Raw genomic sequence first — 12,944 nt, 5'->3', positions numbered from 1 at the left:
AGCCACAGCACACAGCAGAGAGAACACACTTACCAAAGAGATGCTTTGCCCTGGTGCCAAATTAAGTTCATCAGTTTTCATTAAAAGTATGCTCACAAAACTATGAAAGAAACTGGAGAATGAGGGCAAGAGTGCCAGCCCAGACTCTTCTGGGACCCTCTTTGATTCTCAGCCCTTTCATCTACCCCATGGCACCAGCTTGGCCTACTTAGAGTCCACTCCATCTTCATAATTGTTATGACTTTTGTGCATGTGTGTGCATGCATGTGAGTGTGTTTGTGTTCACATATTCATGTGTATGTATGTATGTATGTATGTATGTATGTACACATGTGTGATCATATGTATATGTGTGAGTGCATGTGTGTACATGTCTGTATATGCATATGTTCATGCATGTGTGTGAGTATGCATGCATCAGGCATGCTTGTATACATATTTGAAGTGTATGGAAAATTCTAAATAACATCACATAAGAACTGACAGTTTAAAAAAGATGCATATAGTGGTACACACCTGTAACTTGGCAGGCTAAGACAGATCGTGAATTTGAGACCAGCCTGGGTTATATATACACAACAAGACCTATCTCAACAAACCAATGGTTGGGATGTAGCTCAGTGGTAGAGTACTTGCCTAGTATAAAGCCTTTGGGTTCCATTCCCAGTAGTGAAAAATAAGTAAGAGCTGCATATTTGTTTCAAGATAGTGGCAATAAAAACCAACTTCAATGGCTAGAGTTTAGGGGTAAAAGACCAGGTTTTGGTCTGCAGGAGGTTAGTATATACTAAGGAAGAAGAAAGCCTGGGTCATGAGAATGAGGAGTACTGGGGCAGGCCACGTGAGGGTTCACAACAAATTAGATCCAGAGACAAGCAGAATGCTATGCTTCAAGTCCACCAGCAGCATGGCAGAAGCTCAAAGTAAGAGAGAAATGGGGACATCACTCTGACCCACTTGAGCACAGGACTGCAGATGAGACTGGCAAGCTGAGGTGTGACTTAGCAGCAGGGCACATACTCAGTATGTGTGGTCCCGATTCAATCACCAGTACCACAGAGCACAGGAAAGAGTAAGAGGTTTCTCGAGAAGAACTGGGCATTAACAAATTCTAAGCACAGAAAGTCATAAGCCTGAGACCTGGGGCAAAGTTCTGCACTACTTACAGACTGCACCCCATGACCAAGCAGAAAACCACTGGCCTCTTTACAGGATGGTTACGTAAGGCAACACCATGAACATCTGTCTATTAACTTGATGTGTTTCAAGAACTTAAAACCATAAAGAGAACCTCACTGCATGCTAACATGTGGTCCTTTCATTCTGTGATGAGCCTATACAGCCCAAGCAGAGGACCAGAAGATCAAAAGGACAAGTGCCCTTTGAATCATGTGCTGTGCCCTAGTGTCAACTTGAACAACACAAGACCTATTGTTAACTAAATACAGCATTAGTCCTCTTTGCTAGAGACATTCAGTACATTCCCAGGACACTTTTTATAGCGAATTTCCTTATGAGTATTACTTTAGCTTTATAAACTTTATTGTTTAAAAAGCCAAATTCTAATAAGACACAGAGAGCTAGTCTTTGTAAGGGAAAAGTCCTTGATGAGATTATCCAACCCCAAGTGTTCAGCTCCAAACACATGTACAAAAGAGTAACAGAAGGGTACAGTGAACACGTGTGTGTGTATGTGTGTGTGTGTGTGTGTGTGTGTGTGTGTGTGTAGATGTGTGTAACAGTAATAATCATAGCAGACATATGGACTTCCTGAAAGGGGTGTAGAAGAGGACACATGAAGAGTTGTGGGGTTAGGGAAGGAAATGATGTAAATACAGTATTCATATATAAAATTCTCAAAAACTAAAAGTTCAAATTTAAAAAAGTTGGTCATGGTTTGGCTAGATATATGCTATCACACAAAATTCTCTCTAGTATGTGTCTTAAGCATATCTCCATAAAAATATGCTGCTGTCTCATTTTCAAAGGGTTTCAAATTTGTGACAAATACTTAGGGAAATCTGATGTAAAATGATAATAATAAGGATGACAACATCTGTTTGGGGGAAGTAAAAGATATTTTTGGATAAATAGTCCTGTCAAGTGAGTAGGACAGGTTCCTTTTAACTTAAACCAGAATATCTGGGTTCTGCTCACCTTTATATAGTCATTGGCAAGGGAAAGGAGCTCTCCTCATTATTCCAGAATAACGACCCCAGGAAAAGGCCAGCTAAATGAGTCCACTTGGATATAACACCATATTTAGTAACTATACCAAACACAGAATGCATTCTGATATTTTTGACAAAATTTCTTACTATAATTATTAAAATTCTCATACTATATGACATGACATCCTTTAACTCTCTTTTGGCTTTCAGAATATGATGAGATTCCATTTTATAATTATATTAGAGCAACTTGTCATTTCCCCCAGTCCCCTCCATCTTTACTATTCCAAATACAACTCTCATGGTCCCATCTTGTCACCTTAAGATGTCAGTATCCCAATCCTACCACAGCCCAGGCATCAGATTCTACCAGCTCATAAAACCCTCCATCTCTGGATCCATGTACAAGTTCATTTCACGAGCCAATTATATCACATTATAATACAGAGGCTATATATCAGTGAAACACAGACCAACAGGAAGCAGGAGCACAGAAAAGCCATGTAGGTGGCCAAGAACCTGCTGATACTGTGACAACTGTTGCTTCCCTGCACAACCTCACTACAACTTGGTCTTGGATACCAGGCAGATGAGATGAATTTATTTCTAGCATCACACTCCACTACAGACCAGGCAGAAAGTGAAAGGTTAGGATTTGTTTCTGCATGGGGACACACATCCAAGGCAGCCTGCCTCAGGTCCAGGTAGTACTTCCTTTTAGGACTACTGTGAAAGACTTTAAAATTGTTCCTATGCAGCTTATTTTATTTTTGTTTAATCAACAGAGGGTGTTCCTGTGGAGGGGGGGAGAAAGACTTGCAAGCTTGCCCTAGCTGACTCTGGATTAACAAGTTTAGCTTCAAAACAGGGAATAACTGGAGGTCAGTCTTAGAAGAACCTAGAGAGAAGAGGTGTCTGGACATGTGAGAACACACTGGGAAGTGTGAAAATGGAGAGAAATAACACTGAAAACTGGGCAGAAAAGAAGGAAAGGAATCAAATCCAGTTCCTAATTCATTATGCTACCAGGGTGAAACTGATACTCAAATGTGTGTCTGCATATCTATAATCAGAACTGTGCCAATGTCTAAAGTTCCCACCTACCAATCTCATCCAGTCTTCAGGTGTCTGTAAGTTATAAAATATTTATGTTTTGTCTTATATTAGAATATGGGTAATTGTTTTTTGCTGAGGAAAAAGGGGAACACACAGCATTCACCTTGGCATTTTCTCCTCAGTTGCCTTCTCAGTTGCCTCATCCCTTCTTGGCAAAATGCAGATGCTCACCAATTTGAGTGAGTTGAATCTATGTCTTTCAACCCAACATTAACCCTGATGTTCACAAAGAAGGGGCCAGGAAGACACACCAAACGTAATAATTCTATAGATAGAAGGGAAGAGGAGAGAATCATGCCATCTTAACAAAATTATATGAGGTAAGGGACAAAGGGAACCTCAGCTCTTAATCCACTCTTTACCCAACTCTGATTTCAGAATGGAACTGAACACAGAAATTTATAGAACCCAAGAATGTCATGTCTAAGTTCCTTCTCCTGATGTAAAAGAAGAGGGCTTAGCATCATCTCTCCAGAAAGTAAGTATGTGTAGTCCAAGATTCCCCACCAGTCGCCCATAACAGGACATAGGCTTGGGCTGAAGGTGCATGCTCACCCTTTCTTTCCTCGAAGTCCAGTGGGGAGCCTGTTTAATTGGTCACTGTGTCAACTGCAAAGGTGTAACACAAACGGTGTTGCCATGCTGTCTACAGTGCTAATCAATGTCTCTTTCATACGGACTACACAATAAATCTTCCTTGAGAATCCAAACTCAAAACAAAGACATTAAAGAAAACAATGCTGCCCCACATTTTACCTGTCACCAAATTCAGCTAAATTCAGAATGCAACAAGTGATTCTAGTGAACTCACATGGTGACAACTCATCCACCTCCTTTCATACAGCCTTTGCTCTGTGTTTTACACATATATGTATATATATTTAATAATTTCTTTTTTAGATTATAAAATAATTACATTATTTCCACCTCCCATCGCCTCCCTCCAAAACCCTCCCACGTACCACCCTACCCCACCCCCTTGCTCTCTTTCAAATTTATGGCTTCTTTTTCTTTAGTTGTTATTGTGTGTATGTGTGCACACACGTGTGCACATGTGCATGCACGCACGCATGTGTGTTCCTAAATCCTGCAGTTGCACTGTGTTCCCTTGTAGGCTATGCTATTTTCCATACAGGATCCATGAAACATGCCTTTCTTGGGTACAGGTCTGTCTTTGGGGCACACAGCCTTACCTGCAAATGAGTCTGTTTCTCACCAGAGCCGTAAAGATCTCCTGAAATAACTGATGCTGTGGATGTTTACTGAAATTCCTCTCATTCTTGTAGTTTATACTAAGATAAAAAAACAGGAAAATGATTTGTTATAAACATTATTTGGATTAACAAACTTACCAATGAAAACAAGGGTCATCTACATTGAGACAAAATATTGAGAGTCTTAAGGTCAACCCATTAGTAAGGGCAAGCAACAACTGTTAAACAGGGACTCAACGGGAAAGCTGATAATAAAGATTCTGATCAAGAGCTGATGAGGGCTCAGCTAGTGCAGGAGATTGCTGAGCAAGTCTGAGACCTCAGTTCTAGTCTTGGACCCACATAAAAGTAGGAGAGAACCAACTCCTCCAAACTGTCCTCTGACCTCCACATGTGCACTGTAGCACATGAGATCACACACACACACACACACACACACACACACACACACACACACACACACACTGCATTCACACACAATAATAATACTTTTTAATTCAAAAATTACACTCAAACATATGTGTTTCATTTTATCACATGAATGCAATTATCCCGTCTAGACACTTCCAGCTCAAATTGAAAGAAGAGAAGGGAGAGGAATGGCTTTTCTCTGGGGGATTTTCCCTATGCAGCTGTTCTTTATGCCAGGGAAGCTTCAAATGCACTGTCCACCCATACTCGCACTGTCCATTGGCTGTTCCAGTTGGTAACACCAGCAAATGTCACATGTATTTCAGCAGATGTCATTTGTATTTAATATGGATTTATTGACGGTTTACATGTCAACAAATATATCAACCAGCAACTGATACATTGTTGTTATCTGTTTCGTATTTGCCTAAGAAAATTTTCATATTTCCAATTCAGCCTCTTTTTATTTGATATTACAACCCAACAGGTAGTTAAAAATACTCCCCACGAATTCTACTTTAAACCTTAGAGAGCATAAGATATGATACAAACAGGTCAAACTGCTACAGTGCCTGTGACATGATATTTTCATGCATAACGAAACTGGAGGCTGAGGAGCTAGCGCATTGGGTAAGAAACTTGCTACCACCCCTGAGGGCTCCCGTCAAACTCAGAAACTCAGAAAGGAACCAGCCCCCACATGTTTTCCTACACACATGCATACACACACACACACACACACACACACACACACACACACACACACACACACACACGATTGCACACTAAATAAACATAAAAATGGCTAATTTTAAGATTAAGGCCAAATAAAGTAAAATTACATGAACACCACTTTAAAGGTAAGTTCTGTGCCATGTGTCATGATATCTGCCTTCTTAGTGGACTTTCTATACCATTCAACTATAAAGGTGCTATGAGATCAGGTAAGGGCTGTAACAGTTCCTCATGTAAGGTCACTGGTAAGCTGAATATGTAACAAGACATTTTAGTTTTCATAAGTGAAAAATATGAACCCATGAAATGTCATATGACTTTTCTGAACTCTTCAAGTTCATAAAATAGCAAAGAAACAAGTTAAACCAAACACATAATGATCATCCCAGGGTATCCATGCTGATACTTCATGCCATTCATCGTGTACATGGCATTTACTAGCAAGTGATCTGAACACATTGTAATGCTCAGAGCCAGTTCCTAGAAAGGGAGTGGCCCACAAGAATGTATGCTTCTAAAAGGTTTACACAGCAACAGAAACACAGAATACTACTCCTTGGTTAAGCCAAGACACTGTCTCTGCAACTGAGAAACTCAGATTTTTAAACTACCATGTTTAAAAATTTTATTATCTTCTCTCTCTCTCTCTCTCTCTCTCTCTCTCTCTCTGTGTGTGTGTGTGTGTGTGTGTGTGTGTGTGTGTGTGTGTGTGTGTGTGTGTGTGGTGTGTAGGATAGAAGTCACAATGTGGGGATTGAACTCAGACTCTAAAGTTTGGTGGCAATCCCCTTTACCCACTGAGCCATATTGCCAGCCATCCTAACTAACATCTTCTTTAGTCACCACATCTGTTCACAGCAACAGATTCTTTTATGCCTTTTCATCACTGGAAAGATGGAGACACAACAAAATCTAAGACCAAGCTTGGGATTGACTTACCCATGTCAACATCTTGGAGCCTCTTCCTTAGTGGAAAACTATTGACCTTCGTGTCAGCAAGGTATCCTGAACTCCCAGGACAGGTCCACTATGCCTACCTATTCAATCTGTTACTTGGGCATTCACCTGGGAATGCTTCCCATATTAACTAAAATTACTAAACTACGAATATTCAACTTTAAATTTTCACTTCTGTGACACATTTAAATAAGTAAACTTATTTAATAGGCTTCTGATAGCAAAGGATATTTCTTACCTAAAATTTTCAAGTTCAACTGCTTCAGTGGATTCATGCCACTGACCACGAGCTCTGTGTCCCCCTGCCTTGATGGCAGTCTCACACTTTATCATGCTATTTTGGGCACTATCAAAGTTGATGGCTGGAAGCTACAGAAATGGAAACAGAGAGTTCATGGCCTTTATGATTCATTTAACACATAATAAAACAAGTCACAGAGTAGGAGAGGTGGAGGGAGGGCCAAAGCAATGAGTGCTTTCCCCCTAAGCCAGTAACTGAGATAACAGCTTTGTAAATGGGCAGGGCGTTCCCAGGATTTAAACATCTTTAACTTAAACATTTACTTCCTAGCTTGGACCTTTTTCATCACTAATGATGTTACAGGTCATAGTTCACTGTTATATATGTTCAGTCTGTCTCACATTGACATGAGCAGGAAACTATGTATTTTTGTTGAGTGATATTTCCTGGGCACTTAAATCAGATGCTAAGGATAGAGGTTTGGGGTGAGTCTGGCCAGGAGAGACTTTTGAAGCTTCTCAAGTGCTGCAAATCCACAGCTGGAGAGTTTGTGAATCCAGATAGCACACACTGCGTGAAAAGTGTCCCTTTGCCTGCAGTCATCGGTGTACACAGTGTTCATGGAGTCCCAATTCAAGGGAACAGGCAAGAATCCATCACTGTTGCTCAGTTTGATGGTACTTATGACACTGACTTGAATGTCTGTGTTCACCATAATGAAACAAATGTGTTTAGGATACCTAGAGTGTATCTGTACTGCTCTTAACAAGATCAATCCAGCAGCTCCATAAGTCATCAAGATTTGCACACCAATAGTTGCTATGGTTGAGACAACCCTAAGATTTGTTCTTGGTACCATGTGAAATTGGGTGTAATGTAGAAAAATGTCCCATCTTTTCCAAAGTGTGAATGAAATATTTCGTATAATCAATTATTAAAGATGAAGTAAACAAAGCACAATCAAGGATCCATTTTTCAATAAATTATTTCATTGTGCACAATTACAACTGTAGAAGCTAAAGTACAGAAGTTGATATAGGACCCAATTTCCTTCTGTAAAGGCGGCTTTCCTTACCCCCTGTAAGGCTGTCAGTAGGAAGAGGCATTATGACATTATGTTATTGCTTAGTAGCTAGCCCCAAGATGCTTCTTAGAAGTAACCTAAGTTGAATTTTCAAAATAGCGACAATAAACATTCCATTCTTTGTTCATCAGTTCAGGCACCAATCTATGCCCCTTGTGAGCAAGTGGCCAAAAGAACTCGCCCAGATGATATTTAGTGATGGAACCACACTCCCAAACTCAGGTTCTGTGGGTTTGAATCCACTGTTAGCTAGCAGTGTGACCTTGGAGGATTTATTTAATCTCTGTATACACTGGTTTCCATGTCACTAAAAAAAGAAGTAATAATAGCAGTGTGTAACTCTGGGTTATGAGAGTTAAGCGAGTTACTGTTTACATAGCACTTGCTATGTGCAGGCACAGTTCTAACTGCTTTATAAACACTCTTACAAGCCTGATAATCACTACCATAAATTTGCTAAGTAAATAAGTTTGTTGTTACAAATTAGGTGATTTCCAAATGTGGGTTTATAACCTAAAAGACATTAGATATGAAGTCATTGCAACAAGTTCATTTTTCTGTTAAATAGGAACTGTCATAACACACACACACATACAATAGGAAGTAGGTTTCCTAGGCCTAAGGCATTTCAAAGCCCTTTGCCATTGATGAAACTCTTAAATATTGACTGTAAGAAAGAAAGAAAGCACAGAGCAAATATATCTAAGCCACTCAAAGTAAAGGAAGGGCACATCACCACCTTCTACACACACACACACACACACACACACACACACACACACACACACATACACACACACAGTGGAAGGCTGCCAGCGCACTCAAAGTAAAGGAAGGGCACATCACCACCTTCTACACACACACACACACACACACACACACACACACACACACACACACACACATACACACACACAGTGGAAGGCTGCCAGCGCTAAGAATCAACTCAGAAAGCTGCAGAGGCAAGCTGTACTTGGTAGCTGTATCTGCAAGGCTCAGGTACTTGACAATAAGAACTTTGTTACAATCAGCTCCTTCAGATGAAAGCAACATCAGTTCAGAAGTCACAGCAGTTTCCCTGCCCCTGCCATCTCCTACCCAGTGCTCTAGGTCCACTGTGTCAGATGAGCCCAGAACTCTTGATTCCAGGCCAGGCTACAGGTTAGAGCCTGCTAAGACCTTCCTCATAGAGTGGACCCTGCTCACGACACTTTCCACAGTCAATGTGCTGTCTAGTCTACACATCTGCCACCTCCCTGAATTCAGTCACTCAAAAGATAGAATCACATCTGCCTGTTCTTGTGTTCATCATACCAAACTAACAAATAGCAGCTCTTCAAGCACAAAGACGGTGAGCAAAGCACACAGCACAACTCAACAATCGGCTAACAGACAGGCTCCTGGGAGAATCATGAAGAATTTTCACTTCTCAACAACTCTGCACAAATCACAGTGCACATTTTTTTCCTGGAATTTCAAGTAACTGATTATCACAGCCCATTTGTAAACAAAAAACCAACTAACTAAATACAAATTAAAAAAAAAAAAAAAACAGAACAAAACCCAAAACAGCAGGATCTGGTAAGTGGGCTCACTCACAAATATCATTCCTCAAAAGGACCACTGAAAATCTAATACGAAAGCATGTCCCTACTTGTATATGCTTATGGGGGTTTCTTGCTCTGACTCTCCCAGACCTTGTTTTTCATCTTATGTTTAGCTTTTAATTTGATTAAACTTCCATATATTGTATAGCTTTCTGTGCTCCTTACAGTCTTCCTGGAACAAGCAGGTACAAGGCTGAGCTATTCTAGAATTCTCCATCTCACATACACAGCTACATTGCTTCAGGAAAGGAGAAGAGAGCTCAGAGTGATGCTTATTATCAGAGTGACAGAGGCAGGGGACTTCCACAACAGAATACGGCATAGAATTTGAAAAGCTTAGGACCCTCCTCCAAGTGAGGCTAGTCACTGCATGATCTCACAGCTCTCTGCTTTATAAATAATTCAAGCATTTTAAATATGCACCATTTGTGTATAAAAATTAGCAAAAAGATATGAATTTGTCAGACTAATGATTGAGAATTCCAAATTGGCAAGAGAGAGAGAGGAGTGGTAACATGGAGGCCAAACATATCTAGCCACTGTAAACTTCAACATTGAAGATTTGAAGCCCCAACCCAAATCCAGAAACATTGCAGGTATTTCTTTTTGCCTGGCCAGGGGTTGTTCATACACATGGTGATCCAATTCCCAGGTCACAGTTCAACTTAGGAAAAACAACCACAAACTTGTGGAAAAGATAGAACATCGGATCAGAAGCAAAGTCAAAGTTGCTGGCAAGGGGATGGATCATATCAAGAAGTAAGACCAGAAGGCAAGAGAGAAAACTGCTACCCTGGAGAAGTAGCTCCAGCTGTGGAAGGCAGCCATGTGTGGAGGATTGGGCAGTTGACTTGGGCCTAAGAAACATGACAGAAGTCACAGGAAAGAGAAGCGTAAGAGAAAGAGCAAGCCAATAGTAGCTTCGGATGCTGTGTTCACACTGGTGGATGTACAGGGGAAAATGGGATCTACAACAAAACCATATTCACTGTCATGTCCAGACTCTCCAAGAAGAATGGATGTGATCTGGGACAGTCATTGGTGTGGATTCTAAAGCTGCAAGTGAACTAGAGGGACATAACTTCTGGAACATGCTGATCAGAGGAATCTTGTAGCATGAATGACACAGAGGAAAGGGCTCAGAGAGAAGTTAATTTTCCAGTTCATCTAAAGGCATCTCCATGGCTAGGGTATACAGCACAAGGCTGGGGTGTTTATTTACAAAATTGTATCCCATGGGCAGACTCTTATCCTGAGACAATCATTTCTCCATGCCTCATCTTTTCCATCTGTGAAAGTGGATGTTGCAAATATTAAGAAGGGGAAAAGTGAAGCCAAGGCACCAGTGGGTAGTAATTATTCCATAAGCATGAACTGTCCTATTTGCTCTTCAGATGCCACCAAATCTTGAGGAAGTCATTTTCTAGAATAAACAGATAAGAATGCCATGATTCCCTGGTAAGTCTGGATGTGTAAGATCATCACAGCAACTTTACCAATCTCGTGAACTCTTACACAACCTTCGGGGGCCAAAGACCAGGGTCAAGCCCATCCTTACCCCTGACCAGTGAGCAGTAGTGCATGATGGTCTTCTGCTGCCATCCTTAGGACTGCCAGGTTGTTTCCCGAACCCCCAATCAACAACATCTACTCTCATGACCTCCCAAGGTCTTCTAGAAGTAAAACTAAAAACAGTCAAGTTTAGAGATAAACCAGGAGTGTCATTCCCTCCTTGACTAATAAAGACACAAAAATGATATCACCAATAGCCAAAATCTCATCCCTCCATTAGTGGGGTGCAATTTGAGAAGCTTTTTCTATGAAAGAGAAGGATGACAGAGTATAGAGAGGACAAAGATGTGGTAAACTGTGCTTTGAAGAATAAATTTCCCTGAAGCACTGAAAGGTAAGCATTGGCATTTGATGACAGAACTGGCTGTTTACCGACTGAAGAATTCAAGTTCTACTGGTCAGGATATATAGTGACAAGCAGAGAAATGAAAAGGCTACAGATGCCAAGTCTTGGCAGAGCCTGAGCCAGGAGAGAGAAGCGGCCAGAGGAAGCAAGGAAGCTATGGAAGAACAAAGGGAGTGTACATAAGGATGTGAAATGGACCCTTTCAGAAACAAGTGGTGTTGATTCACACACTGCATCCTTTGAAAACACTACCTGCTGTTTGCTTGACTGAACGTTCAAAAGGCACCGAAGTCTTTTAAGGTCTGAATAGTCCCTAGGAGAAAGAACAGCACAGTGTTAACCCAGAGAAGAATCCAGGTGAGCAAGGTTACATTACCATGATGGTACAGCCACTTGGAAGCCTGCCTCTGTAGATAACTGCAGGCAGGTCAACTATTTCATTCCAAACTCTAGAAAGGGACCAGTGTTTGAGTAAACCCTGCAATCCAGGAGGGATTGATCAAACCCACTCAACACTTCTGCCCCAGGGGATGACCACAAACACTTGGTTACCTGCTGGTGGTCCCTTGCTGCTTTTTATCGGCTGATTTCTCTGTGGGCTTCACCTTTTTGTCTTGATCAGGCATTGTAAAACATCAATGCCTCAGAATTAACATTGCATTCCTTGCAAAGAAGATGGAGACAACTTTTAGTTGGGTTATGGGACCCAAAGGCTTCTCAGTTAAAACAGACAAAATTCATCCATGATGTCTATACAAACAAGTAAAAAATAATAACTTCAAGTATCAAAATGAATGTTACTGGTTCTTTACCTTCAAAGGGTCTTTTCTTGAATAGATTTAGGCCGTGTCTTCACCTGTATATTCTAGCACATGCTTGGTTTAATTATTTGGGTCAATTTTTCATGATACTTAGATTTATAAGACATGTCAACTAACAAATACTTGAAGCTTAATTGACAGTAATTTTATGCAACCCCGCTTGTCTTTCTCTTTAAGTACTCTGAATTAAATAGTATGGGTTCAGATGAGTCCTCTCTCATTATGGGATGTGTCCCCAAGTGTCTTGGAGAAAGCCACACCCATTCCTAAGTAATTGGTCAGTGTCACTATGTTGGCCACACTTCTGGAATTCTTTATGAAGTTTTTTCATTTTGTTTGTTTGTTAATTTTTAAAGAGAGGGTCTCACCAGTTATCTCCGACTGTCCTGGAACTTGGGCTTGAACTCCTGGCAACTCTACTGCCTTTGCCTTTCCAGTGCAGGGTTACAGATGAGTGTGACTGCGCTCAGCTGCCAGAATTACTATTTTTTTCTTTGTAAGTATCTTTTTCCTTAAGGGATTATTTTTTATGTGTGTTTTGTACCTCCTTGAATTTGTGTGTACTACATGTATATAAGTGCCTGGGGAGGTAGAGGCCAGAAGACACCAGATATCCTGAAACTAAAGTTTGAAGCACTGTGAGCCCCCTGATAAGGATGCTGAGAATTG

The 12,944-nt window shown here is 40.8% G+C and overlaps 1 protein-coding gene across 1 annotated transcript in view; it reads right to left on the bottom strand.

Annotated features, from left to right (window-relative positions):
* Positions 1-12,080, bottom strand: part of Nek10 (NIMA related kinase 10) — a 159,929-nt gene extending 147,849 nt beyond the window's left edge. The window contains exons 1-4 of the mRNA XM_035453369.1: positions 12,007-12,080; positions 11,707-11,767; positions 6,843-6,973; positions 4,481-4,579 (exon numbers count right to left, since the gene is read on the bottom strand). Of these exons, the coding sequence (XP_035309260.1) occupies positions 4,481-4,579; positions 6,843-6,973; positions 11,707-11,767; positions 12,007-12,080 (365 nt within the window). The remainder of the gene's footprint in view (positions 1-4,480; positions 4,580-6,842; positions 6,974-11,706; positions 11,768-12,006) is intronic.
* Positions 12,081-12,944: the final 864 nt, after the last annotated feature.

The sequence above is a fragment of the Cricetulus griseus genome (assembly GCF_003668045.3).
Source record: "Cricetulus griseus strain 17A/GY chromosome 1 unlocalized genomic scaffold, alternate assembly CriGri-PICRH-1.0 chr1_1, whole genome shotgun sequence".
In the NCBI taxonomy this organism is placed as follows: domain Eukaryota; kingdom Metazoa; phylum Chordata; class Mammalia; order Rodentia; family Cricetidae; genus Cricetulus; species Cricetulus griseus.
This window is presented reverse-complemented; position numbering and strand designations above follow the sequence as displayed.